Here is a 27,869-nt window from a genome sequence, read left to right as displayed (position 1 = left end):
TGTCCCTCCGGTCTGTTTTCTTTCTTTAATTTTTTTTAAGTTGTAGATAGACACAATACCTTTATTTCTTTATTTGTATGTGGTACTGGGGATTGAACCCAGTGCCTCACGCATGCTAGGCAAGTGCTCTAGCACTGAGACACAGCCCCCAGCCCCCTCCATGTCTTTTTGTGGCTTAATAGCATATTTCTTTTTGTTGATGAATATATCCTGGGATTGTTGGGATCTATGAAACAAGTTGGAAAGGATTAACATTATTACAATATTCTTCCAACTTCTGAACACAATACACTTAGTTTCCCCTGATGTTTTGTAGCTTTTGTTGTTGTTCAGATTTCATTTACAAAAATGATATTCTAAAAATATTCTGTTCTCAATACTTCACTACCAACAATGTAAATTCAGATGATTTTAATGTGTTGATCTTTTTTATTTTGTAACCTTGGTAAACTCACTAGTTTTAGTAGCTGTCTTATGAACATCATCAGATTTTTCTTCTTAGATGGTTTGACATCTTAGATGAGTCCTTTCTGGTAGAATCTTTTATTTATTTTGTTCCCTTTGTATTTGGTGCCTCCAGGACAGCATGAGTGAAGGAGGGGAGCAGACTTCTTGCCTTGCTCTTCCTCTTTCTAGGAGAAGCATCTGTCCTTCACTATCAACTGTGAGTAGCTGTAGCCTTTGTGGTGTTCTTTCTCATTTATTTATTTTTTGTAGTTACATATACCAGCCAGGTTGAGGATATTCCTTCTTTTTCCTGCTTTTTTGGAGTTTGCTTTTTGTTTTTTAAACCAGGGATGAAGTTGTTGTTGTTGTTGTTTTTAATCAAGGATGGATGTTGGATTTTTTAAAAATGTTTTTTGTGCATCTTTTGAGATAATATGGCTTTGCTTTTTAGTCTACAGATATGCTAAATTATGTTGAGTAGTTCTCAAGTGTTTGTTAAAACCACCCACTTCCTGGGGTAGGATCCTTGAAGTTTTTTCCTTGTTTATATTGGATGTGTTTTTCCTTGTTTATATTGTTGGATCTGCTTCACTGTTTATGACTATATTGGTCTGTAGTTGTCCTTGTTAGTATCTAATATGGTTTAGATTAGGTGTACTCCAAAAACTCATGTGTGAGACAATCAAGAAAGTTCAGAGGTGAAATGACTGTGTTACGAAAGCATCAATCTAACCAGGGCCTTAATCCCCTGATAGGGGTTCAGGTGGTGGTAGAAGTAGACAGGTAGGGTGTGGCTGGAGGAGGGGTCACTGGGGTGTGCATTTGAGGTTTATGTTTTATCGGTGGTGAGAGGAGCCTCTCTCTGCTTCCTGATCATCATCGGGTACTGAGCTGCTTTTCTCCACCACATTCTTGTGCCTTGATGCTCTTCCTCACCACTGCCAGAGCCGTGGAGCTGGCTGTGGACTGAGACCTCTGAAACTGGGAAGCTCCAAATAAACTTTTCCTCCTCTATTTGTTCTTGTCATGTCTTGTGGTCACAGTGGTGAAAAGGCTGACTAAAACACTGTCTTTTACTCTGGTTTTGATGTACATATAAAGAATGCTCTCCTCATTCAGAATATTCTGAAATATACCCTCTTCTTCAGTTATCTGGATAAGCTTTTGTAGAATCAGTTTTTTCCCCTTTAGTTCTAATATAGTTCCTCACTGAAACCATCTAGGTCTGGAATTTATTGTTTTGGAAAGGTTTTAGTAACAAATTCTTTTATAAATAGAAGGCGACTGTTTTACCTATTTCTTCTCCAGCAAGCTTTGTTAATGTCGTTTAAGCAATTTGCTTTTTTTATCCAACTTGTTTATTGACAAGAGTTCTCTTACTTTCAGTGGAAGTAGATTTTGCAGTGAAATAATCTTTTGAAGCAGATTGGGTAATTGATATATTTTTTTCCTGAATAGTATGACTGCAAATTTACGAAATTTTATTGATCCTCTCAAGGACCAGCTTTTGGTTTCATTTATTTTCTCTGTTCTTTTTCTATTGTCTAGCTCACTGATTTGGCCCTTATCTTTATTATTATTTTTTTCTTTCTACTTACTTTGGAGTTTATTTTCTCTGATTTTCCTGTTGCCTTGAAATAAAAAGATGGGTTCATTGATCTGAGGTCTTTTTCCATTTCTGATATTGTCACTTAACACTAAAAATTTCCTTTTAAGTTCTGTTTTGGCTGCCTCCTCCCAGTTTTTATAGTAAGTATTTTGCTTCTCATTCAGTTCAAAATACTTTCTGATTTAATCTCTTTATTTCATCTTTGACCCATGAGTTATTTAGGAGTATGTTATTCAGTTTCCACATATTTGGGGGGATTTTCCAGAGATTTGTTACTGATTTTTAATTTGTTTTTTATTGATTTCATTATGGTGAAGAAGTGTATTTTATATGAATTGGATCATATTGAATTTATTGAGACTTGCTTTATGACCCAGAATAAGGTCTATCTTTAGTGTACAGTTGAAAAGATGGAATATTTTGCTATGGGTAGATGGTGTGTCCTATAGTAAAAGGTGAATTCAGTTGGCAGTGTTACTTGTACCCTCTATACTGTTCTATACTGTTCACTGTTTTATCAGTTATTGAGAGGAGAGTTTTGAAATTCTGACTCTATTGTGGATCTGTTTATTTCTCCTGACAATTCTGTCAGTTCTTACTTCATGAACTTTGAACCTCTGGTATCAGATGCATAAATATTTACGGTTGTTCTGCCCCCTTGATGAACTCACTCTTTCATAATTATGACAGTGCTAATGATTTTCCTCATCCTTAGTAATATTCTTTGAAATTTTCTTTGTGTTATATTAATGTAGCTATTTCAGCTCTTCAGTTAGTATATATATTTTTTTATTCTTAAACTTTTAACCTGTTTGTGTCTTTATATTTAAATAGTTGGTATTTTATAAACATACAGTTGGATCTTGTTTTCTAGCTGGCCTATCAGTCTTTGTGTCTGAGTTTGGACACTTGAGCCATTCACTCTGAATGTGGCCATGGACATGACTGGGTCTTAATCAGCTCTCATGGTGCTTGCCCGTCTTTCCTTTGTTCCTCTTTTCCTCTTTATCTGCATTCATCGAAATAAATTACATTTGAAAGAGATGGTTCTGCTTTACCTCCTTTGTTGACCTATTTGCTATAACTCTTTGTTGTGTTATTTGACTGGTTACTGCAGGGTTTGTAGTATTAGTAAGATATTTATATATAGTTTATCACCGTCTGTCAAGTAAAGTGCCATGTAACATAAGAACCTTCCAACAATCTTCTTTCATTTCTTCTCTGCTAATCTTGTGCTATTATTTATTAAAATCAGATTTATTGTAGTATCATTGACATATTCAAATTTTATATATTTAAGATGCTCAGTTTTACATTGTGATATATATATATATGTGTTCTGAAATGATCATCGTGATGAAGCTAATTAGTGTCATTACTTCTGTGTAGTTACCAGTGTGTGTATGGTGAAAGAATTTAAGATTTATCCTTTTAGCAGATTATAAATATACAAAATAGTTTGTTAATTATTGTCACCACAAAGCACATCAGATTGTGTAAAACTTAACTCATATTACTGAAACTTTGTACCCACTACCTAATGTCACCCATCTCCCCCAATCCCTGGCAGCCACCATTCTACTTTCTGTATAAATTTGACGAGTTTACATTCTACTTATAAGTGAGATCAATGCAGTATTTGTCTTTCTATGCCTGGTCTGTTTCACTTAGCATAATTTCTTTATCCATGTGGTCATAACTGGCAAATTTCCTTTACTTTTAGGACTGAATAATATTCTAGAGTGTGTGTATATGTGTACATCTATGTGATTTGTACATGTGTGCATTTTCTCTATCCATTCTTCTATTGAAGGACACTTTGATTGTTTCAGTTTCTTGACATTGTGAATAATGTTTCAGTGTACGGGAAATGTGGGTATCTTTTTGTGTGATCTGGTTTCAGTTGCTTTGGATATACACCCCAAAGTGAGATTGCTGGATCATGTGGTAGCCCTGCTTTTAATTTTAAAGAATCTTCGTGCTGTATGATTCAAATGTATGATATGTCAAGGTCATTGTACTGTCATGTGTAACTAATTAAAACAAATTTTAAAAAATCATGAAAAAAAACCCTTCATACTGTTTTTCATGGTTGATTATACCAGTTTACATGCTCATAGCAATGTACGAGTGTCCCCTTTTTTAGTGTCCTTGCCAACTCTTACTCTTGTCTTTTTTATAATAGTCATTCTAACAGATGTGAGGTGTTAGCTCATCATGGTTTGGATATACAATCCCTAATCATTAGAGATGTTGAGCCCCTTTGTATATATTTATATTTGCTGGCCATTTGTATATCTTCTTTTGAGAAGTGTTTATTTAGGTCCTTTACCTATTTAAAGTCAGGTTATTTATATTTTTGGCATTGAGTTGTAATGGTTTTTAAATATGTATTTTGGATATTAATCCCAAATCAGATATATGGTGTGCAAATATTTTCCCCAGTCCGTTGGTTGTCTTTTCATTTTGTTAATTATATCTTTGCTGTGCAGAACCTTCTTGACTCTTTTTGCTTTTATTGCCTAGCCTTTTGTGTCATAACCCCCAAGACTGTTGCCAGGGTCAGTGTAAAGAAGGTCATAAGAATGTTTTCTTCTAAGAGGTTTTTATGGTCATGTTTAAGCCTTTAGTGTATGAGTTGATTTTGTGTGTGTGTGTGTGTGTGTGTGTGTGTGTGTGTGTGCAATGTGAGACAGGGACCTGACTGCATTCTTCTGCATCGAAGATGTCCACTTCTCCATCTTCATAGTTGAAAAGACTGTCCTTTCCCCCCTGTGTGTTCCTGGTGCCCTTGCTGTTCTTGTGCTCAGCTCATGATAATGCATAGATTTATTTCTGGGTTCTCGCTTCTGTTCTAGTTGTCTCTGTGTCTTTTTTGTCAGTATCAAACTGCTTTGAGTTTCTGTAGCTTTACAATATATTTTGAAGTCAGGAAGTGTGGTGCCTGCAGTTTTGTTCCTGCTCATGATTGCTTTGGCTTTTGTGGGCCTTCTGGAGTTCCAGAGGAATTTTAGGGTTGTTTTCCTATTTCTGTAAAAAGATTCTATTGGGAATGTAATATAGGTTTCATTGAATCTGTGGATTTCTTTAAGTAGTATGGATACTTTAACAATATTAAGTCTTCCCATCTACAAACATAGGATGTTTTCCCATATATTTCTATCTTTTAAAATTCCCTTCATTGTAAATTAATTTTCAGTGCACAATTTTTTTACTTCTTTGATCCAAGTCAGTTCCTAAGTATTTTATCCTTTTTGTTAATCCTATTTCTAATTTAAAGGATTGTTTTTGGATAGTTTGTAACTAGTGTATAAAAATGTCACTGATTTTTTTATGTTGATTTTGTATCCTGCAAGTTTACAGAATTTATTAGTTCTAAGAATGTGTGTGTTTGCTCGTGAGCACACATGTGTGCATGTCCTGTAGGGTTTTCTGCGTATATGATTATTTTATCTGCAAACAGAGACAGTTTTACTTCTCTTCCAATCCGGATTTCTTTTCTCTCTCTGTCTAGTTTCACAGCTCCAGCTAGGACTTCCAGTATTGTGGTTGGTAATAGTGACTAGAGGGGGCATCTTGACCTTCCTCCAGGTCTTAGAAGCTTTGAGTTTTTCCCCACTGATTATGATGTTAGCCATGAGTTTTCCATATGTTGCCTTTAAAATGTTGGGGTAAATTTCTTCTTACTATTTTGTTGAGAGAATATATAAACCATGAAAGGATGCTGTATTTGTTAGACACTTTTTCTCCATTTTCTGAGATGATCAGGTGTTTTTTTTTTTTTCCTTTGATTCTGTTAGGAAATCACATTGGTTGATTTTCATATGTTGAACCTTCCTTATTACCCACAAGTACCACTTGTTTTGACATATAATCATTTTAATATTGCTGTTGAATTGTTTGCCAAAATGTATTCATCATGGATATTGATTGGCCTGTACTTTTCTGTGTCGTCTTTGTCTAGCTCTGAAATCAGGGTAATACTGGCCTCATAAAATAGTGAGAGTGTTTCCTTCTGTGTTTTGGAAGAGTTTAAGAAGGGTTTGCACTAGGCATGATTGTGCATGCCCATAATTCTATCTACTTGGGAGGCTGAGGCAGGAGGATTGCAAGTTTAAGGTTAGTCTCAGCAACTTAGTGAGCCCCTCAGCAACTTAGTGAGACCTTGTCTAAAATTTTAAGAAAGGACTGGAGTGGGGGGTTGGGGCTGTGGCTCAGTGGTAGCACACTTGCCTGGCATGTGTGAGGAACTGGGTTTGATTCTCAGTACTGCATATAAATAAATAAATAAATAAATAAATAAATAAATAAATAAATAAATAAATAAAGTACTATCAACAACTAAAAAAATGTTTTAAACAGTGGGGAGGCTGGGGATGTAGCTTGGTGGTAACCCAGGGGTGCTTTATTGCTGAGTTGCGTTCCTGGCCCTTTTTATTTTTTGCGACAGGGTCTCAGTAAGTTGCTTAGGGCCTCACTAAGTTCCTGAGGCTGGCCTCGAACTTGTGAGCCTTCTGTCTCAGCCTGCTGAATTACTGATGAGCTTTTCTTTATTGGTAGGTTTTTGATTACTGATTGGCTACTTGGGCATTTTGTTTCTTCTTGATTCAGTCTTGGTAGTTTGTATGTCTTTAAGAATTTATCCATTTCTTCCAGGTTATCTTATTTGTTGGTGTATAATTGTTCATATTAGTCCCTTAGGATCTTTTTCTTTTCTCTGTTATCTGTTACAATGATCCTACTTGCATTTCTTATTTTAGTTATTTGAGTCTTCTCCCTTTTTTTCTTGACGTTACCAAGGGTTTGTCAATTCTTTTCAAAAAAAATCAACATTTTATTGAATTTTTTTTTGGTACTGAGCATTAAATCCAGGGGCCTTTTACCACTGAGCTACATCTTCAGTCTCCCTTATTTCAAATTATTTTTTATTTCAGACAGGGTCTCATTTGATTGCTGAGACTTGTCTCAAACTTGAGATCCTCCTGCCTCAGCCTACCAAGTTGCTGGGATTATAGGTGTACACCACTGCACCCAGCTGATTTTTTAAAAATGCTTTTCAAAATTTTCATGTATTTCTTCTCTAATCAACATATTTTTCCTTCTTTATGCTAACTTTGGTTTTTTCCCCCTTCTTTTCTAATTTCTCTAGTTTTAAAGTTAGTTTGTTTAATTGAGTCCTTCTTTTTAAACATGGACATTTATCACTATGTACATCCCTCTTTTCCCTTGCTGAAGCCCTTAAGTTTTGTTAAGTTGTATTTTAATTTTTGTTTATCTCAAGGTGTTTTTCAGATGAACACACAGATATGTATTTACAATCTTGTTGATTTGGCCCTTTGATAATTATATATGACCTTTGTCTCTTTTGACAATTTTTGACTTCAAGTCTATTCTGTCTGATATAAGCATGGTCGCCCTTATTCTGTATTGGAATATTTTTTCCATCCCTTCATTTGATACTATGTATAGCTTCATATATAACATGAGTCTTATAAACAGTGTATTGCTAGACCTTGTTTTTTTAAAAATATTTTTTTAGTTATCAGTGAACCTTTATTTTATGTTTGTATGCTGTGCTAAAAACTGAACCCAGTGTCTCACACATGCTAGGCAAGCGCACTACCACTGAGCTACAATCCCAGCCCCATGGACCTTCCTTGTTTTTTATTTATTTGTTTTTTCTCATCCAGTCATCCTCTCTGTCTTGTCTTCTCCCCAATATCAAACTCAGAGCCTCATGCATGCTCGGTAAGTGCCCTACCAGCGAACTACATTCTTAGCCCTCTATGCCTTTTGATTGGAGAGTTTAAGCATTTACATGTAAAGTAGTGATAGATAGGTAAGGACTTACTGTTATCACTTGGTTGTTTTCTGTTTCATAGTTTTTAAAGAATTTATCCAGAATTTTTTGGATGCATTATAATTATACACAGTGAACTTGATGTTATATATTTGTATATGCACATGATGTGACAATACAGTTTGGTTAGTATCAATCCCTAGTGACTTCCTTTCCTTGATTCTGCTAGCCTGCTTCTTCTCTTCTACTTGTCGTCTTTCTATTTTCCTTTCTTTTTTCTTTTTTTCTCTTTAGCTTCCACATATGATAAAAAATATATAACCATTAACTTTCTGAGTTTGACTTATTTCATTTAATGTAACACTTTTAAGTTCCATCCATTTTCCTGACATGACACAATTTCATTCATCTTTATAGCTGAATAAGCTGTGCAACTCCTAGAAGAAAATGTGGGGTCAACATATAGATGCATAAGACTTCCTGACCTTTAGGGGCCCTCAGGAGGAAGTCATTGTAATGTTAATAAGTGGGATGGCATCAAGTTGAAAAGCTTCTGAACAGTAAATGAAGCAATTGAGAATGTGAAGAGAGGATCTACAGAATGGGAGAAAATTTTTGCTAGCTACACTTTTGACAGAATATTAATATTTAATATACAAAGACCTCAAAAAACTTAACACCTAGAAAACCTGGTAACCCAATTAATGAATTGGCAAATGATCTAAACAGACACTTCTCAAAAAGGAGAAATGTAAATGGCCAACAAATACTGTTCAGCATCTTTAGCAGTTAAGGAAGTTCAACTCAAGACTACACTGAGATTTCATCTTAGATTGGCCATCCTCAAGATACAAGCAATAGGCTGAGGTACAGTGGCCCACGCCTGTAATCCCAGTGGCTTGGGAGGCTGAGGCAGGAGGATTGCAAGTTCAAAGCCAACCTCAGCAAACTCTAAGTAACTCAGTGAGACCCTGTCTCTAAATAAAAAACATACAAATAGGGCTGAGGATGTGACTTAGTGGTTGAGCGCCCCTGAGTTCAATCCTTGGTATCCCCTTCTCCTTTTGTTCTTATATTATTTTCCCGATTTCATTAAACTGTTTATGTGTGTTCTTGGGTAGCTCATGAATTTATTTTAGAGTACTGTTTTGGATTCTTTGTTAGGTAGGCAATGTGTGGATGTGGATTTTTTTTTAAATTTATTTTTTTACTGGAAGTTCATTTTATTCCTGATTTCCCATTTTCTTGTATCCTTGTGTTGACATCTGGGCAGTTGAGGCAATAATCAACTTCTAGACTTCATGGATGGTCTTGAGTAAGGAAAGCTCCCAGCTGTGGGGGACACGGGGTCACTACCTAGGCAATGTGTGGGAGTGTGCTGTTGCACGAGGCGCAGGCATAATGGCATGCATATGTCAAGTGTGGGATTTGCAGGGGCTTTGGCTCTAGGGGATGGGGTCAGTGGTGTGGTGGCTCAGGCAGTTGTGGGGTTTCAGTGGTGAAGTCTGTGTGGATATTGGTTATGGCTGCCAGGGCTGTTGATGTCCTCCAGGTGCCCCTGGGTCCAGCAGCAAGTATGCATGGGTAGGCAGGGGCTGGGCCAGTTGTCAGTGGGGGCACACACAGCATTCAAGGCCAGTGTTTGGGGCTGAAGCTGGCCTCTAGCAAACAAAACACTGGGCTCTAGGAGAGCCGTGTGAGGCTCGTATACCGGCTGTTCTAGGTCTTGTGACCAGAGCACCTGGAGCAGCAGTTGTTGGAGCAGCAGTTCTGGACTCAGTATGGTGGTGATGGCTTAGGGCAGCTCCATCTACAGAGGCAAAAATCTTGAGACTCTCAGTGCCAGAAGCTGCAGGATGTAAGCCGTGGTTGCACCAGCTGTCAGTTTCTTTAGTGGCAGAATCTGTTGGGGGCTTCTGGTGACCATGGTGGCACATGCCACTTGATGGGGATCAGTGGCTTCTGCACAGCTGTGTTGGACTGCCAGTGATCTGTGTGTGTGACAGTGCAGCTGGGGAGGCCATTGGCTTGTCCTGTTCTTCTGGTGCTAAGGTGCAATAAAGTGAAACTTCTTCCTGCACTTCTCTGTTTGCTTGGCTCTTTGCCTCACCCTGAGGTTGTTCCTCCATGGCTGTGCCCGGCTCTTCCAGAGCTGGTCTCCTTTGTGGGTCTCTGTCTGGTTGTGTTTTTATAGGTGGGCAAGGTGCAGTCTTCCACTATACCATGCTTCTGATGTCATTCTCGAGCTGTTGTCATCAGACATTTTACTTTTACACATGCTGTAAACCTCACAATATGTGGTCTTTGCTTTTGATTTAAATGATGATTTGTTTTTTCCTTTAGTGCTGGTGTTCAAATCTAGGACCTTATGCATGCTAGGCAAGCACTCTACCACTGAACTACATCTACCCCGTCCTAAAACAATGACCTTTTAAAAAAGTTTAACAGTGTTTAAAGAAGTTTTTTAAAATATATTTATCCACATGGTGATCATTTCTGCTGCTTTTCGGGTCTTTCTGTAGAGTCAGATTTCCTTCTGAGGTTGCTTTTCTTCTACCTCAAATACTTTCTTTAACATTCTTTGCAGTGTAAGTCTCTGGGTAATGAATATTCAGCTGTTTGTAAGTGAAAGTTCTTTATTTTGCCTTGTGTTTCAAGGTATTTTTGCTGAATATGAAATTTTATGTTACTTTTTTTCTCTCAGTACTAAAAACAATTACTTCATTGTCTTTGCATTATCTTTAACAACAAATACTTTGCAACCAGAATTTTTGCTCTTTTTTACGTGAGTTCTTTTGGCAGCTTTATTTATTTATTTTTTTATTCTTTTAAACAGATTGGTTGCTATGTGCTTTGATATAATTTTCCTTGGATTTCTTTTCTTTGAGTTCATTGTGCTTTTTGATCTGTTGGTGTGCAGTATTCATTAAATTTGGAAGATTTTCATTTATTATTTCTTCAAATAATTTTTCTTCTGTTCCCTGTCTTTCAGGGACTCTGATCACAGGCACATCAGTCATCAGGAGTGAAATAACAAACAGTTCTCTGATGCTCTGTTCACTATTTGGTCTTCTTTTGCTCTTGAGTTTCTATTACTTTATCTTTAAATTTGCTAATTTCTTTTTCTGCATTGTCTAATCTGCCATTAATCCCATCTGCTACTATACTTTTCATATTTTCCATTGTAATTTTCCTTTGAAGAAGGTCAATTTCAGACTATTTTATATCTTTCATATCTCTACTTGTAGAGTCAATCGTTTTTTTCCTAGCTTTTGAAATTAAAGGACTGTTAAGGTTATCTTATCAACTGTGCCATTTCTAGGCTGGGAGTTCCCTCACATGCCTGCAGTCCTGGGCTCCTGTGTGCAGCTCTCTGGACACAGAGCCATCTGCATGCTCTAAGCTATGTCTCTTCATCTCGGGGAGGTGGCTGAGCCTGACTCCTTCTTTATACACTGCAGCCTGAAGCCTACCTCAGGCTGTGAATGGTGCCACATAGGGGTCCACCTTACGTCTCATCTCCCAGCAGTCTCTGTCCCTCATTGCCTGGTGTCCAGGATCTTGAAACCATCATTTTGCATATTTTGTCCAGTGGATATTGAAGTCTGTGTGGATATTGGTTATGGCTGCCAGGGCATATTTAAATAGGATGGAAAATCTAATTGCCTTTACTCCATCTAGGCTGGCATCTGAAGCCAGTAATTATATTTCCAGTTGATGTCATTTAACAAAAATATACTTTCACAGTAAAATGTGTCACAAGTTAAAATCTTTGATCTAGCAGTGTCATCTACCTTTCCAGCCCCACGTTGGAACCTTCCTTAGTCTGTGAATACCTTGATTTTTCTAGCAAATAAAATAGTTGACAGTGAGCCTAAGTACATTATCCTGGAAGTCATGATGTTTAAAGTGATGTAGACTTTATTATTTCATATTCTTGAGTCATGTTTGGTTTTTGATACCATCTTAGCTAAAATTATTTTAAAAGTTTGGTTTAGAGAAGGGAATTTGTAAACCTAGTCAGAATAGTGATTTAACCATTTCCAGAAAGAGAAAATATGTTCATCCTAATATTTCAATAGAATTTAATGTATGAGTTTGTTTTTTATAATGAGATGACTGTGTGCTTTTGGGCAGCCTTACATCTAAGTCATGGATATTTGCGTCAGCCATTTGTACAACAGGCCACGTGTGTAATTCATTGACAAAGTCCCTTTGCTGTCCTTTGTGTGCCAAGCTTCTGAGTGCTCTCCTACCACCTCCTGCAGAACACGAGTGTGCTTGCTAAAGGCCAAGTCCACTCAGCTGGGCTAAGAACAGCAGGAGTTGTCTGACTCACCTTGTGGGTGGAGTAGCCATCTCTTTCTTAAAATGAGGTTTTATTCTGTACATTAGTTCTTTTAAAGTATGAGTAGAAAAAGATTGTTATTCAAAGAATTACACCTAAAACATTTTTGATTGAATCCTGGGGGTGGGGGTGGGGAGTTGTCATGCAACTTTTTATGAAGAGTATTTTATTCTCAGCAAAGAATATGATGCAGGTGATGTGACCTTCTGCCCAGGTGCGGCTTGACTAAGCTTCTTACTTACCTTTTAACAAAGGGAACTTCTGAATGGGTGTATTTAGGCATGTAGTGTTTTAAAATTTGCTGTCCAAATACCCTTTTGCCTTTCTCCAGAAATACAGGTTTTGAAGCACTGTATGTTCATATGATAAGTGTTAATAAATCAAAGCTTTGTCTGAGTGTGGCTGCATTGTGTTAAGTATTGGCGCTTTTTAATTTGAAAATAATTTTAATTATTGCTGTTATAGAAGCCTCAATGCCAGTATCTTAAGTGATTACTTCAGTTTTGTTTTTTTTTTTTTGCTTCAAGTTTCAGAATTAAAGAGCTATGTGTGTTGTCCACAGTAATCTTTGTCAGTATCAGTTCAGTTTTTTAAGAAAAGTTGCAGTGGAAACAGCAGTTATTTTAGACTAGTCCCTAGGAGCTAGTATTCTGTCTGGATTCCCAGTACTCTATGGCAGCAGGCTCCTGGGTGTGTCTTTGTGAGGTCAACCTGAATGATCCTGGGAACCACACCTACTGCTAAAGGCTGTCCTTTCCCTGGACATCCCTGTTAGGCCTGGGCCCTGATTCTCTCGGATGCCAGGTCAAGTCCATTGAGGTGGTCTTAGTCAAAGCCCACCCTCCTCTTCTAGCACACTACCCATTCCTACTGTGGGCTTTCCATGACCTCACCTCTCCACTCTCATACTGCTGTCACAGTATAGGGCAGGCCAAGTCCAGGGTGGTCGAATGACCACATAGCAGGTTCTGTTGGTTTCCAAGTTTCTTAAGATCAGCCACTGAACCATGGGAAGAAAACGTTAGACCTAGTATTTGTATTAGTAACTTTCAAAGTGTTTGATATTAGTAAATAGTACATATATAGTTTATGAATAACTAAAAGCACATGGTAGGTATATGTGCCCAGATTTTGTCTTTACTCAGGGCAGTATATGATCCACACATTGTTGGGCAGGTGAGACTGCTCTGGACCTTTGAGGCAGGGTTTTCATCCTAGGCTGGGGCCTGTCAGTTCTTAACAAATAAGCCTCATGGAGTGCAAAATTTGGGGTGTATGTACATATGTGTGTTTTTCTAGTAAGGCAATGCATAACCCTTACCAGATTCAAAAAGGGATGTTTTGCTCTGCAGGTCAGATAAACTGCCAATCTAGGGTCTTAGTTGAAATTACGGAGACTTGTTTTGGTAGGACCATAGCTCGTTTACGGGTAACTTCCTAGGCTCCCTCAAAGTCTGCTTTATTTGAAAAATTGAAATATATAATTAGATACCCATTCCTTTAACAAAGTGAAGCTTTACTGGACTTACAGCTGAGATGCTGCAGCCAAGATGGCTGTCACCATCTCATAACAACAAATTCCACATGCACTTCTGAAAGTCTCTGGTAGGAGTGACTACAGAGCAGGCTTGGATCCCCTGTTCTTACCCTTTCTGTGAGAGGGTTTTCTGTTGTGTGTATGCAGTTCTGTGCTGCTCTCTGCAGTTGGCAAGGCTGAGAGTCAAGGTCACAAGTCAGCTGACAGTGTGAGACTGAGTCAAAGGTATTCTTGAAATCGCCTGTAGAATCCTTAAGGCACCCATATTATATGATGTACATAACTGTACAGTTCTGTAGATGGTTTCTGTTATTTCTTGTAATTCTTTGGAATTCCATTTTTTCACGGCTCCCTAGTAGCTCTTCAGTTTATTCCTTGAAGGCTCTTATAATCCCTTTATGTCACTTGACTGACCACCTAAATGTTGGGATTTATTTACCTATGAGTGGTCAGAAAAATCTTGCCGTTCACATTTTCTTTCCAGTGAGTACTGAACCTGGGGTGCATGCTCACTGAATAGAATGACTATTATTTTTTTTTAAAATAAGACTTTTAAAAATATGTGTGTAGGTAAATTTAAGTAACTTAAAAGCATATATGGCATAATCCCATTGCATTTCCAGTTTTGCCCTTTTAGTTTGTAAACCTGTAGCATTTAATTCAGATTAATGATGTTTTATGTTGGGGGTTCAGTAGAGAGCCACGATTTCTTCAGACCTCTAAAGCACTGCCAGGCAGAAGAGAAAGATGTGGTCCAGTGGCCCCAGCAGTTGGAAAGGAATCCTTCTTATTTTAAAACATGAGCTAACAGTCTGACTCTCTAAAGAAGAAATTATCTGTGTCTAGAGATGGTGCCCTTCCTGTCATTGACGGCAATCAGAGAATCTTCTATCAGAAGTACTGAGAACAGAGTCCTGTGTTGGGAGAGAGGTTACACCAGGGGACTTCTGAGACTGATTCCAAATCTCAAAATTCAAGCTGTATCTCAGTGGTAGAAAGCCTACCCAGCATGTGTGAGGCCCTGGGTTCAATCCCCAGCAGTGCTAAAGAAAAAAAAATCTGAAATTCTGAGACCAGTTAAGCATGCATCTCTAAAGATGGGCCTCCATGGATTTGCATCCACCCCTTCCCAGCTGTGTGATCTTGGGCATGTTACTTACCTTCTCTGTTCCTCAATCTTCTTAGGCTGTAAAAGGGAGCTAATAGTCCCTCCTGCACACTGATACTGTGAATATTCATGTGGTCATGTGTCAAGGTTCAGCAAGATGCCTGGCACATCATAAGTGCCTAATAAGTGCCAAATGCCATTCTCTAGAGGGTACATAATGTCCAAACATGAGTCTCATCAGCTGCATTTGGGCTCTAGCTGTAGATTTTCCTAGGTAAATTCTGGGAGCCGAGCTCCAAGAGAGCCCCTGATGACCGCTTCCCTGCCTCCTCTGTGCTCAGGGAGGCTGTCCAAATGCAAGCCTTGAAGAGTCTCCTGACTGTGTTCCTGTGGTCCTCTTAACCACGAGGAAATGACAGCGTTTGTTTGGCTTACACATGACTTACCTTAGGAGCAAGCATGCACCCCCACAGAGGGGTGGTACTCCTTGCTTGAATGACAGACAAGTTTTTTCTCCACTTTGCAGGTAAGGACACTGTGCCTCAGAGAGCTTAAGTCACTTTTCCAAGGGCACACAGCTGAAACCAAAGTCCTCAACATCCAAATTCATTCCACACTGTGAGCTTTTATCCATAACCTCTTGAAGATTCTGGAATTCACTTAGAGCGTCGTATGTATTTCATCAGGAAGTCCACGAAACTAGGACTTTTTAAAAGGTGGTCCTGAGAAGATTAGGCAGTTTGATGATCCCTTTGTGGACGATTTTATGGTGGGTGAGGGTTATCAGAAAATAAGACACCCCCCCACCACACACACACACACACACACACACACACACACACACACACCTGACCTCACCTCTCAGCTCACTTCTTTGTCCTTCCTGCAGGTGTGGGTCGATGCTGGGACACAGATCTTCTTCTCCTACGCCATCTGCCTGGGCTGCCTGACTGATCTGGGAAGCTATAACAATTACAACAACAACTGCTACAGGTGAGCACCCCCGGGCCCCGCCTGCCCTCCTCCCTGCTCCCGGGGACCCTTCTGCAGCATCACACCAGTCCCTTCAGCTGCCTGCCTTGCAGGGAACATATAGGCTGTTTGCTGACCTCCTCCTGCCCAAGGGTCAAAGAGGGGGCCACCAGAGGAGGTAGGGCTTCTAGAGCAATCAGAGTCTGCGGCAAGGTGAATCTGCCCCCCAGAATCTCTCTCTAGCCTCTGTCGGTGTCACCTCACATGGAGACACAAATTTAGCCCAGAGCCGGCAAGGAACTTGCCCAAGGTCACGCAGCTCACTAGTGGCAACATCAACAGGTGACCCAGGTGTTCCAGCATACAAGGGCTTATCCTTCCACCATCTATTCAGAAATCATCTTCCTTGCCTGTCTTACTTGACTGTAGGGTTCTCTTCTGTCCCACCTGGAGTGGCTGCTGCCCCGCCTTGCCCCTTGGCCTGACCGGCCTCCCTCCCTGACCTCCTATAGATGGCCACACCCAGGTGACAAGGGGAGCCCCACAGCAGGGCTGAGACCTGCACGTGCCCAGAGTTTCCCAGCAGCACGGGGGCAAGTGAAATCTGTACCGTGATTATCTGTTGGTTGAGGTCTCTGCACCTCTGGACTCGGAGCCCTCCACAGGTTAGGGGAGTACTTACAGGTGGATGGTAGAGGGTCTCTTTCTAAGACCCCCCAGATCACCAGAGATAAGACTGTGGAATAATGACAGGAAAGCTGTTCCCTGTCACATGTTGGTGGAGAAAGGAAAGGGGTTGGCACAAGTGATTCTGAGATGAATATTTGGGGGAAATAAGTTAGATCCTCAAACCTCATCCCATATAGTCACATAATACAATTGACTAAAGAGTTAAATTTTGAAAGGGAACTATCCTCAAATAAGGAATAATAAAATACTTAATTTCAGAATGGGAAAACATGTAAAAATCATGAGAAAAAAAGAAAGCACAAAGGAAGAGAGTGACATTGGCTCATGTAAAAATCTACAATTTTTTTTCTCTTTTGGTACTGGGGATTGTATTTATTTTGAGACAGGTTCTCACTAATTTGCTGAGGCTGGCCTTGAACTTACAATCCTCCTGACTCAGCCTCCTGAGTTGCTGGGATTATAGGTGTGCATCACCACACCCAGCAGAAATCTAGATTGTTGGGGCTGGGGTTGTGGCTCAGTGGTAGAGCACTTGCCTAGCACATGCAAGGCCCTGGGTTCGATCCTCAGCACCACATAAAAGTAAATAAATAAAATAAAGATATTTTGCCCAACTACAACTAAAAAATAAATATTTTTTAAAAAATTTAGATTGTTAAATGTTAGACTTCTAAACTTTAAAATTTTCTACAAAGAAATTTTTAAAAACTGTTCAAAATAGCCTAGAGACTGGGCCTGGGAAGTCAGAGGGCGGAAGATGTTCCCCCCTCCTATACCATTAAGACATTTTTCTTTTTTTTTCTATTACTGTGAGTACCTATTGACTTTAATTTAAAAAAAAAAAACACAAGTTAGTACAAATATCTACATGTTGTATTTTATTTAGATGTTGATGGACATTTATTTTATTCTTTTTATTTATATGCGATGTTGAGAATCGAACCCAGTGCCTCATGCATGCTAGGCAAGCACTCTACCACCAACCACAGCCCCTGTATTTTTTATCTCTAAATAAAATATGAAAATCATCCTCAAAACTAAAGGGCGTAGTAATATATAATATGTGGGGTTAGATCCATGCTATGTTAAGGTGATGAATGTGTCAATATGAAAAACACTAAAATACAAAAGAAAAATAAACTATAGCGAGGCACAGGGGAGGGGCACATGCCTGTGATCCTAGCTACTGAGGCAGGAGAGTGCACAGGGCAGGATAATGGGCAATTTAGCAAGACCCTGCGTCAAAATAAAAATTAACAAGGGCCGGATGACGTAGCTCAGTGATAGAGCACCCCTGGGTTCAGTCCCCCATACAATGAAAGAGAGAGAGAGAGGGAGGGAGAGAGAGAAGTCCTATTAGGGCTGGGTGTGCAGCGTGGTGGTGGAGTGCATGTCCAGCCTACATGAGGCCCTGGGTTCCATCCCCAGCACAGCAGAGTAAATAAATCAGAAAAGAAAAATAAGCAACAGACTCTTATAAAAACAAGATTGTTTTTCTCAACTAGATCAGGAGCAGTAACCCCAAAAACGAATCCCCGTTCAGTGTAGGTGAGGGCATGTGGGAGGGGCGTGTTCCCCTGGGCCGGGAACTGATGACCACAGAACCTGACCGCGACCTGGCTCCCGTGGAATCGCCACTTGAAAGACCTTTTGTGGATGGTCCATCCCCTCCCCCATTCTCCCCGTCTCTGAGAAAGGGAAATCGGGGCTTCCGGAGGTGGTCCCCAGGTGGAGGTGGTGGAGTCTGGACTCTGACCGGGCCCTCTCTGCTGTCCCTCCCAGGGCTCTCTGGAAGCCACCTTTGTGCTCACTTCATGAACCCGTTTGTTAAGTCTGCAGGGTCTGCCGTGACATCTGTGCGTCCGCAGGGCATGAGGCAGTGGAATGGGCAGCACAGGAGACCGACAGTAGTGACCCAGTCTGCTGAGTTTGTCATTTGGGGAAACTGAGGCACAGAGGAATTTTTTTTTTTAAGTAGACAGATCCAACATGCTAACGGCACACTAGGCCACAAGTGCCATCGTTTCTGGGGCCCTTGGGCTGAGGAGCAGTTGAGTATGGCTGGAAGGAGGGATGCCAGAGAGGTGGGCGGTTGGGCCAGGTTTCTGTAAGACCCTCGCTGTGCTCCAGGCTGTCACAGAGGAGATGGGTCTCGGGGTTGAGAGATCAGGCAGTTTGTCAACCACAGTATGGAGTGGGAACCACGGGCAGCAAGGGACAGGCCCTCAGCTAGGGACAGCAGCACAAGCAGGCTCCCAGCCCAGGCTGACGATGACCCCCTTGGGTTGTCTCAGAGAGGTGCTGGCACTCAGCACGGGACCCTATAATCCCAGCGGCTTGGGAGGCTGAGGCAGGAGGATGGTGAGTTCAAAGCCAGCCTCAGCAAAAGCAAGGCCCTAAGCAACTCAGTGAGACCCTGACTCTATATAAAATACAAAATAGGGCTGGGGATGTGGCTCTGTGGTCGAGGGTCCCAAATTCATTCTCTGGACACTGGGAATCCCGTGGTCACTGACTATCCCCTCTAGCCAGGCCATCAGGAGCAAGAGGACACCAGCAAGTTTCCTCATTCTCCCTGTGTCCTGTGGGCCTGGTCTCGTGCTGGCTTTCATGCTATAAGACACCCATTTGTCACTTGTACCCACAAGGAGACAGGGGCCCATGGAATTTAAGTCACTTGCTTGTGTTCCCATAGCTAGTGATAGAATATGGCTTTCCTGGCCCTGGTACCCCTATTCCTCACTACCACGGATGGCCAATTCCTTCCAGGCTATTAGAACTGAATCTGGACGAGGCTGTCTTGTCACCAGTCTGGGTCCCTGGGCAGTTGCTTCTTCCAAATGTGCACACGAGTGACCAATACCAGCTACCCCCCAATCCCTCTGCATTCCCATCCAACAGCTAGGGATTTTTTTTCTTTTCCTTTCTGTCTCTTATTAGCAGAAGAAAGGAAATACCCTAGGTGACATTGCAAAAATCAGAAGGCTCATTTTAGTCCTGTTTCAAAATCGTTCTGCAAGCGGGTCTTTCCCATCTCAGACGGAGTAAATTAATACCCTCTCTCCTGACAGCATAATCGCTTCTGGAGGTCTTACCAGCCCAGCTGAGCTCCTGCTGACTTCAAAGCACTGGTTATGTAAGGCTTTCACCTAAGCAGTGCTCGAGCTGGCGCAGGGAAGGAATTAGAGGGATGGGAATGGACCCACGTGGACAGGGGTGAGCGTCCCCTCAGAGCACACAGCACTAGGCTACAACTGCCTGATTGCATGGATGCCCTGGGCGCTGGCAAGCAGGTCACAGGGATGGAAGGGACCCTAGGACCCTTGAGAGCTCCCCTCTCTGGCTGCCTGTCACTCTGTGGTTGGAGGAAGGCACCCAAGAGACCTCTGCAGGAAGATGGGGATTTTGTAACTGGGGACATTTTCTTTTTCACCCTCTGTATGGATGCCCAGAGATAACTGTCCAAAACCCGGGCTCTGGAAGTCTTACTGCTTGGGGCACATCATTTTTGTTCAGCTCCTGGAAATAGCATCTGAGACGCATCCCAAACTTCACAAGTGACTGTGAGACTTGCAGTAGATGATTCTCCTTTTCTGGTCCTCCAGGTCTGAGTGAAACCTAGTGTAGGGCCTGACACGCTGGCTGCAGCTCCTTTAAAAACGATATAGGAGCCGGGCATGTGGGGGTGAACACCTGTAATCCCAGCAGCTTAGGAGGCTGAGGCAGGAGGATGGTGAGTTCAAACCCAGCTTCAGCAAAAGCAAGGTGCTAAGCAACTCAGGGAAACCCTGTCTCTATATAAAATACAAAATAGGGCTGGGGATGTGGCTCTGGGGTTGAGGGCCACATCCTGAGTTCAATCTCTGGTACCCAAAATAAATAAGAATAATTCAGGAGAAGTTCAAAATGTGACCCACATGGAGGCAATGCATCCATTGCATTCCCAACACATCTCATGTCACTCTGTTCAATAAAGCAGGCCCATTTTACCTCAGACTCCAAGACCCAGGCAGGAGAAGCAGATTTGTCTCTGCCTTATGAAGAGCTTGGCCCTCATCCAGGCCTGGACTGAGTTTCCTGTATAGCAGATGCAAATGAGGTTTGCAGATAATGTGGCAGGGCTACCAGCCCAGCCGGCATTCACAGAGCGATTTAAAAAAAAAAAAAAAACAACAAACCTGTATCAGTCATCCACTGCCACATTAATGCTGTGTAACAAACAGCCCCAGACATCAGGGAAGTTTGACCATAACAAACATTTTCCCTTACTGCTCTCCAGGCTGCCGGTCAGCCAGGGAAATTCTCCGGGCTGAGGGTTGGATGAGTCTGACTGCAGGCCAAGCTCAAGTGCGTGCCATGTGTGTGCATTCTGGGGTCCAGGCTGAAGAGATGGCAGCTCCCCTGAGGAATTCTTCTCATAGAAAATCACAGAAATGATAAAGGACAAGTCCAATTAGGCCAGCACAACTCAAGCCTCTGTTTGTGTCACATTGGCTCACGTCTCGTTGTCCACAGCAAGTCACATGGCCAAGGCCAGAGTCGGAGGGGCAGGGAAATACACTCATCTGAGAGTGATTTGATGGGACACAAATCCCAAGAGACCCAGTTACCCAAACAGCTGGCCTGGTCGTGGGTGAGATCAGACCCCAAATAAAGATACTTCAGGGAGAACTGGAACCCACGGGTCCTGACTGCTAGTCCAGAGGCTCTCCCTTAGAATCATGGTGTCAGTCGCCAACCATGTTCTTATCACCTTTGGTTGCATTTCTTGAAGCACAGTGTCAGGAGAAGAGGAGGTGAATGTCTCACTCCGTGCCTGAGCCTCGTGCCCGGGTATAATAATTGAAGAGGGGCTTGGCGAACAGGGTACATTAGAGATCAGGAGCAGGATGAAGAGCTGGTAACGGAACTGGGATGTTGAACTGGGAGAACAGAAAACTCAAAGGGATATAAGTCCACTATCTTTAGATCTCCCCAGCCTGAAGGCGCGCCAGGCTATTTTTTTGAGGGTAAAACCAAAACTTCCCAGAGGAAAGCAGGTTTTGGTCTCATGCAGTCTAAGCAGTGGGTGTAGTCCAACAGGGGGAAAGGACTACTGAGAACAGGGGAGGGTCCTGCAGAAGCAGGCTCGCCACCCACTGGGTCACTGTCCCGCCCCGAGTCATGGCAGGGCATTGACACAGGCCGTGTGCCCAAGCCACAGCCCCACCCATGCTCTTTGGTGGCTGGGATTCTGGGAGGCGGATGCCCCAACTTGGCAACAGCCTGAGACGTCAGGGATCCGTTTTCTCCAGGTTGACAAAGCCCTGACATTTGTAGTCTGATTTCTCCTGGGCTTTGTGCAGCGAGTCCCTCTCCAGAGCAGATGAGAGCCGCTGCCCCAGTAAATCCCTCCACGAGGGGGTCCATGCTGGAAGGGGCTGCTCCTCATAGCAGCAGAACAGAGACTGATCCGTGAGTTCTGTGAGATGTGGCTCTGGTTGGTAGCTGGTCCCAGATGGATGTCACAATAAAACCTCTTCCTGAAAAGCAGCTGGAGCACCAGGCGTGAGGTCCGGCGTGGTCCCCTGGCTCAGAGGCACCATCTCACAGGGAGGCTTCTCCCAAACTCTCAGTTTTGAGTTCCCAGGAATATAATCCTCTCCTTTCCCTGGCTTTCTCTCCTTCCAGGGATTCAGGGGAGTGTTGGTTTTTCTCCCAAGTTTCTTCTCACTCGGTCTGCACTGTACCACATGCCAGCCTCCGTTCCTTCCTTCACCACCCCCTCTCTGTGCTTGTGATCCATGCCCTACCTAATCTTGGAGAAATGCAGGAGAAGCTGTGTGACCGTGGGCCAGCCACCTAACCTCTCTGAACTATGGGTGCTTCACCAGGGAAATGGGGCTGTGCCTGCCCATACTTCCCTGCCTGCCCCCCCCCCCACAGTGCTCAGGTGGACAGTGTTCCGGCAATGCACCTGTCCCGCCCACTCTGACCTGAGTCCCTCTTGCTGCTTCCCCACAGGGACTGCATCGTGCTCTGTTGCCTGAACAGCGGCACCAGCTTCGTGGCTGGGTTTGCCATCTTCTCAGTCCTGGGCTTCATGGCATATGAGCAGGGGGTACCCATTGCCGAGGTGGCAGAGTCAGGTGAGTTTGCCGCAGGTTGGGGGTCTAAGAGGCCCCGGGGGAGATGGATGAGCAGAATGTCAATGCAGTCTTCATCTCCTGGGTTCAGGTCCTAAGAGGTGGTTCCACCAGTCATCCACAGGCCGGGACCTCAGGAGGGAGCACCTTCACACTTCCCCTCACTCCTGTAACCCAAAGCCTTCCTCGGCCGCTCATGGTGCTACACTCAGCATGGGCCAGACCCCTGGGGTTTCATCCTCCCATGCCCACTCTGCCCAATTTCAGTGGTCTGTTCCCTTTGGCAACATAAGTCACTCCCTCGTACCGCAGGGCCTTTGCACGTGCTGCTCTCTCTGCTTGGAGAGTCTCCCTCCCTCCCCTGTTCTAGATGTAGGATAACCCCAGTTTGTCATGGCCTTAAGCGTAGATGGACGTGTTTGTGTCAAACCCAGCGTGGGCAAGGTTGTGGTGCCAGTGGTTGAAAACCCTTCCCTTGTTTTTCATGGTGTTTGAATTCTGGGCAGATAGAGTATATATTTAAAAAAAATAGTTTTGTTTGCATGACATAGGAAGCTAGGCTCCAAACTCAGAGAAGTGCAAATAGGTTTTTCCCATACAAGAATGTCCAGGGGGATGGTCTGTCAAGGGCAGCACAGGGCGGTCTAGCCTCCTTGGCTTCCATCTGCTCAATGCCAGTTGTGCCCACCTCCATGGTAAACAACCACGCTGCCTCCCTGGTGAGCCCCAGTGCAAAGTGTGGCTACCTCTGTCTGCTGTGCAGAGTCAGGGCCAGCACCCTCTGACCACCAGGCTGGGCAGGCCGGCGAGTGTGGACTTCACAGGAGGAATTTGTACCTGCTCAGGGCCCTCCCTTCTTGGGATTGTGTGTATCAGACATAGACATGGTCCCTGCAGAAACCAGGGGTCCAGAGCTAGACCAGAGGTTTGCAAATGCAGGCAAAGCTCTGTCAATGGGCTCCTGCTCTTTGGGTAGGAGATAGCTCACATGTGACCTCATATGATTCTTAGCTCAAAATACCATGATTAGACAGCTGCCAATACACTTCAGAGGAATGTTCCAGAACACCTATGAGGCTGAGCTAGGGAGGCAGAAAGTGCAAGACTCACTCTATCCTGCTCTAATCCCAGTGCCCAAGATTTGCTGACCTTCCTCGAATATCCCCTAGTCTGTCTTTCTGGTACTCCTTGCGGTCCAGGTGCTCTTTCCTGATATAGAGATTTTACACTGCTTATAGTTGAGTCTTACTTTGAAATCCAGACTGATCATATTCTGCCTTCTAACTGGAGTATTTGGTCCATTTTTCAGTTAGTGATATGATTTGGTCCTGAAGTCAGCTTCAAAGAAGAGAATGTCAAAATAATAATCAGAAATGGGAAGGGACAGATGTGTAGAGGAGGTACAAAGGGATATGTTGTTAACTTTAAGTCGACTCTGCTGAGTTATAGATGTGTATTGTTAGCCCAGCTCCTTAGAAAATAATAAAACAGAGCTAAAAAAGCCAACAAATGAAATAAAACCGAGTATCAAAAAATACTGAGAAGTTGAACAGAAAGCTGGAGATGCACAACAGAGTAGAAGAAAGCAAAATAAACAAACAAGAGAAGGGACAGAAATAGAGGAAGAGGCTCCCATTCCATTCCAGCAGGGGAGGCTGGATGGACCAGCGTGTGATCAGAGTGGATTAGGGCGCCAGGGAAAGTGCATGGGAAGGAGACACTGGCCAGACCCTAATCAGGAGGCCAGGAGGCCAGGCTGGGCTGCCGGACATGCTGATGGGGCAGCCTGTGCTGCGGGCAGCATGGCTGGCCTGGGCCCTGGTGGCCCAGCCCGTGGCCATCTCCGTCTTCCTCTGGGTGAGCACAGAGTCGCTGTTTGGAACTGTCAGAAGTGATTAATTCATCAAAAAAAAAAAAAAAAAAGACAAAACCCCAGCACACTGGAAAAACTGGCTCTGAATCAATGGCTCGTTAATAAGCCAACCCCGATCAGCTCCCAGATGCTAATTAAAGCCACTCTAAAGACATGGTGGCCTCCTGAGGGCTCCTGCAGGAACTTCTCCCTCGGTTCCCTTTGCAAAGGCACCCTGTAGGCCCGTGAGAGGTGAGCATGGAGCAGAAGGAAGGACAGGAGGGGGAAGGAGCGAAGCCACAAGCTTCAGCCTGATCCCCAGTCAGCAGGGCTCAATTCTGGCAGCAATTTCATCATATCCAACTTTGCACCCAGCCCTCGGCCCAGCGCCTGGTACAAAGGGACTCGACAGACTCATGAATGAGGGGGCTCTAATCCACGATGGAACCTAGGAAGGTGTTTGAATCAGGACTCAAGTTCTCTGTGAGTCCAGAGGAAGAGGAGATCAAGGCAGGCTTCCTAGAGGAAGAAGCATCAGAAATGGGCCTTCTAGGAAAGAGGCAGAGTCTGATCCCAACCTGCCTGGGGATGCTCTGAGCATCTTCTCATTTCATCCTCAAAATAACGTAATGGTTATTAGATCCATTTTTTAAATATTTATTTTTTAAGTTTTAGGTGGACACAATATCTTTATCTTACATTTATGTGGTGCTGAGGATGGAACCCAGTGCCTCGTGCATAGGTGAGCACTCTACCACTGAGCCACAAAATATCCATTTTGCAGATGGGGAAACTAAGGCAGGGTCAAGCTAAGTCCTATACTCAAAAGTCCCACTGCCAGGAAATAAATGAATTGGGACTTGAATTTAGGTCTTTCTGACATCAACACCACGGTCCCATGGATATCTGGAAGAATAGCTCTGAGAGCTGTACCCAGGAGACACCTGCCCAGAGTCCCCCAAAGATGGGGCAACTCACTCCTCAGGATCCCAACCCCAGTCCATCCCAAGACCCCTTTTGCCCCTCCTGCTGTGGGCTCCGGTCTATAAAGGGGGTCAGGCTGTGAGTCCCACAGAGGTCTTCAAAGGGCACCTTGATGCAGATGTGTCCCCCAAGGGCTCCTGTGGGGGATCTCATGAATAGATGTGCTCAAGGTGATGGGCTCAGCTCTTGGACACAATCAGCACTGTCCCAGGTCAACGGGGAATTTGCAGGTCGCCTGTGGCTCTGCCTCCTGAAGACTGCACCCTGGGACCCAGATTGCACGGGAGGATGCTGCTGCTCACCATGCAGAGGGGGAAGAGAACTTGAAGGGGCCCGGACCGCCTCTTCACGCTCCTGCCCAGCAGTGACAAGCAGCAATTTCATTGCCAACACTGACATGTGGCCAAGCCTGGCTCCAACAGTAAGGGAAGTGTCACCTTCCTTCCTGAGGAGGTATAGGACTGATCTGTGAGCCAGAACCCAGCCCGAACTGCTAGCATCCCATGCACACAAGAAGCCAATGCAAATGCACATTTGCTCAGACATGGGGAAGGTGCTCCCTCGCGATGGTTTGTGGGAGAAAGTGCAGGGGTGTCCATCTTCCTGTTGGAGCGCCTGTCCCCTGGGTGTGGACACAAGCCAGGCTGGCATTTCTGAATGCATGAAATCGTGCAAGAGGGGTGTGCAAGAGCCTGGGGATGAATGGAAAGATGTGAACGTGCATGTGGTGGTGGAGAGAGGGGGGGGGCGAGTGTGTGACTGTGCGCATGCACACTCACCCTGGTCCCAGCCCTGGTGCGGCCTCTTGTATGTACACAGACAGGCCCCCACACTCCCACCCGCGCATGAGCTCCCTTCCACGGGGAAAAGGCTGTCACAGATGGGAGGCGAGATGCTCAATTTCCCAGCTGATCATTTAGCGGGTTCCTTCACCCCTCATTTGCAGCCATCTGTCACCTCCCACGTGGTGGCTGTCTCCACCTGGCTTGCACTTGACTGTGGCCCAGATTTGGTCTGTGGCTACCAGCTCTGCAGATAGAGGTCCCTCTCCTGGTCTCAGGATGACACCTAGGGATAGGAGTCAGAGGCTGGGGTTCGGGACAGGTCCAGCCTTGACATTTCACCAGGAGGGGACTGGGGGGTTTCCAGAATTCTCTGGACTCCCCCCAAAGCTTTCAGCAAAAATTTCTCTCCTCCTGGTCGGGCCCTCCAGCCAGAAGGAGCCAGCCCTATTAGTCACTGAAAGGGTGGCCCTGTCCTTGGGTATTGGACCTGTGACAGGCTCTTGTGGTCAGCATTTGATGTGAGAGTCTCAGTGGAGCATTGCAAACCCCAAAAGACAGTTCTCCCCATTGACAGATGAAGAAACTAAGGAACAGAGTGGTGCCCAGTCATGCACAGGGCACTTACAGCCAAAGTGAGGCTGGGCCATGGCCTCTGTCTCTTCACACCTTCTAAATGGGCCCAGGCAGCTCACACAGCCTCCAGGAAGCCTTCTCAACACACAGCCTGGTGACACCCAGCCTGGGCTGTGGCAGGACAGAAGTGCTGGGGGTGGACGTTGGGAGAAACAGAGCAGAGAGGTCAGGTCACCCTATCTTCTTCTGTGTCAACCACCCCATCCTTCCCCCAGGGCCAGAGCATCCCCTGGGCCAAGACCCTCCCTGGGATTTGATTTCTGATTCTAATAGATTCTTGATATGGGCCCTCCCACCTGGTTCAGCCTCGAACATGCTACACAAGGTCTCACCACCTGTGCCCTTAGGTTCCGAGCCCCGCCGTCCTCTTGCTTCAAGTTCCCCACGCCTGCCACGACGGATTCTTTGTATACACTGTTCCCCTCCAAGGACTCTTCCTGTCTCCCCTGGCAGCTCCTGACCACCCTGAACTCTTTAGAGGTCAGTGATATAAGAAGGAAAAAAGGGAGGCTCAGGTAGGGCTGTGAGACAAGGACAATGACCAGGATATAGAGACTTAAATAATCAGGAGGAAACAGCCAGGCAAAACTCAGAGAAGGGTTGCAGCAAGTGCAAAGGCCCTGAGGTAGAGGAGGGGGTTTTTTATATTCAGGGCATACACCTATGTAGCTGGAGTGAAGAGAACTAGGAGAGGTGAAGGACCACTAAGGTGGCAAAGGGGTTTATGGACATTTTTTTTAATGTGCCCTCTGAATTTTCTAGCCTCTCTCCTCTAGAAAGCCCTCTAACGGCTGCCCATCCCCCAGCTCCTATGCCCCAGTCCTCTCTTGGCTCCATTAGATGGAGGAGTCCCCAAGCTCTTGCCCAATCACATAAAGAGGATGGAGAAAGCAATTTGCAACTGGAACTTCCTCCAGTCCTGGATTCCACGGCTGGAAGGCATCCGTGGGATTTGGAGAAGGTCCCAAGCAGGACACTC

The 27,869-nt window shown here is 43.9% G+C and overlaps 1 protein-coding gene across 1 annotated transcript; it reads left to right on the top strand.

Moving 5' to 3' along the window:
- The first annotated feature begins 161 nt into the window (after positions 1-161).
- LOC308635093 (sodium- and chloride-dependent GABA transporter 3-like) lies at positions 162-23,962 on the top strand. Its single transcript, XM_081269345.1, has 3 exons — positions 162-664; positions 15,739-15,842; positions 22,515-23,962. Exons 1-3 carry the CDS (start codon positions 587-589, stop codon positions 22,732-22,734), a joined length of 402 nt encoding a protein of 133 aa, XP_081125471.1. The 5' UTR covers positions 162-586; the 3' UTR covers positions 22,735-23,962.
- Positions 23,963-27,869: the final 3,907 nt, after the last annotated feature.

This window comes from Spermophilus citellus, assembly GCF_964194105.1.
Source record: "Spermophilus citellus genome assembly, chromosome: 16".
Taxonomy (NCBI): Eukaryota; Metazoa; Chordata; class Mammalia; order Rodentia; family Sciuridae; genus Spermophilus; species Spermophilus citellus.
Note: the sequence above shows the minus strand (reverse complement) of the source record. Positions and strands in the feature narration are given on the sequence as shown.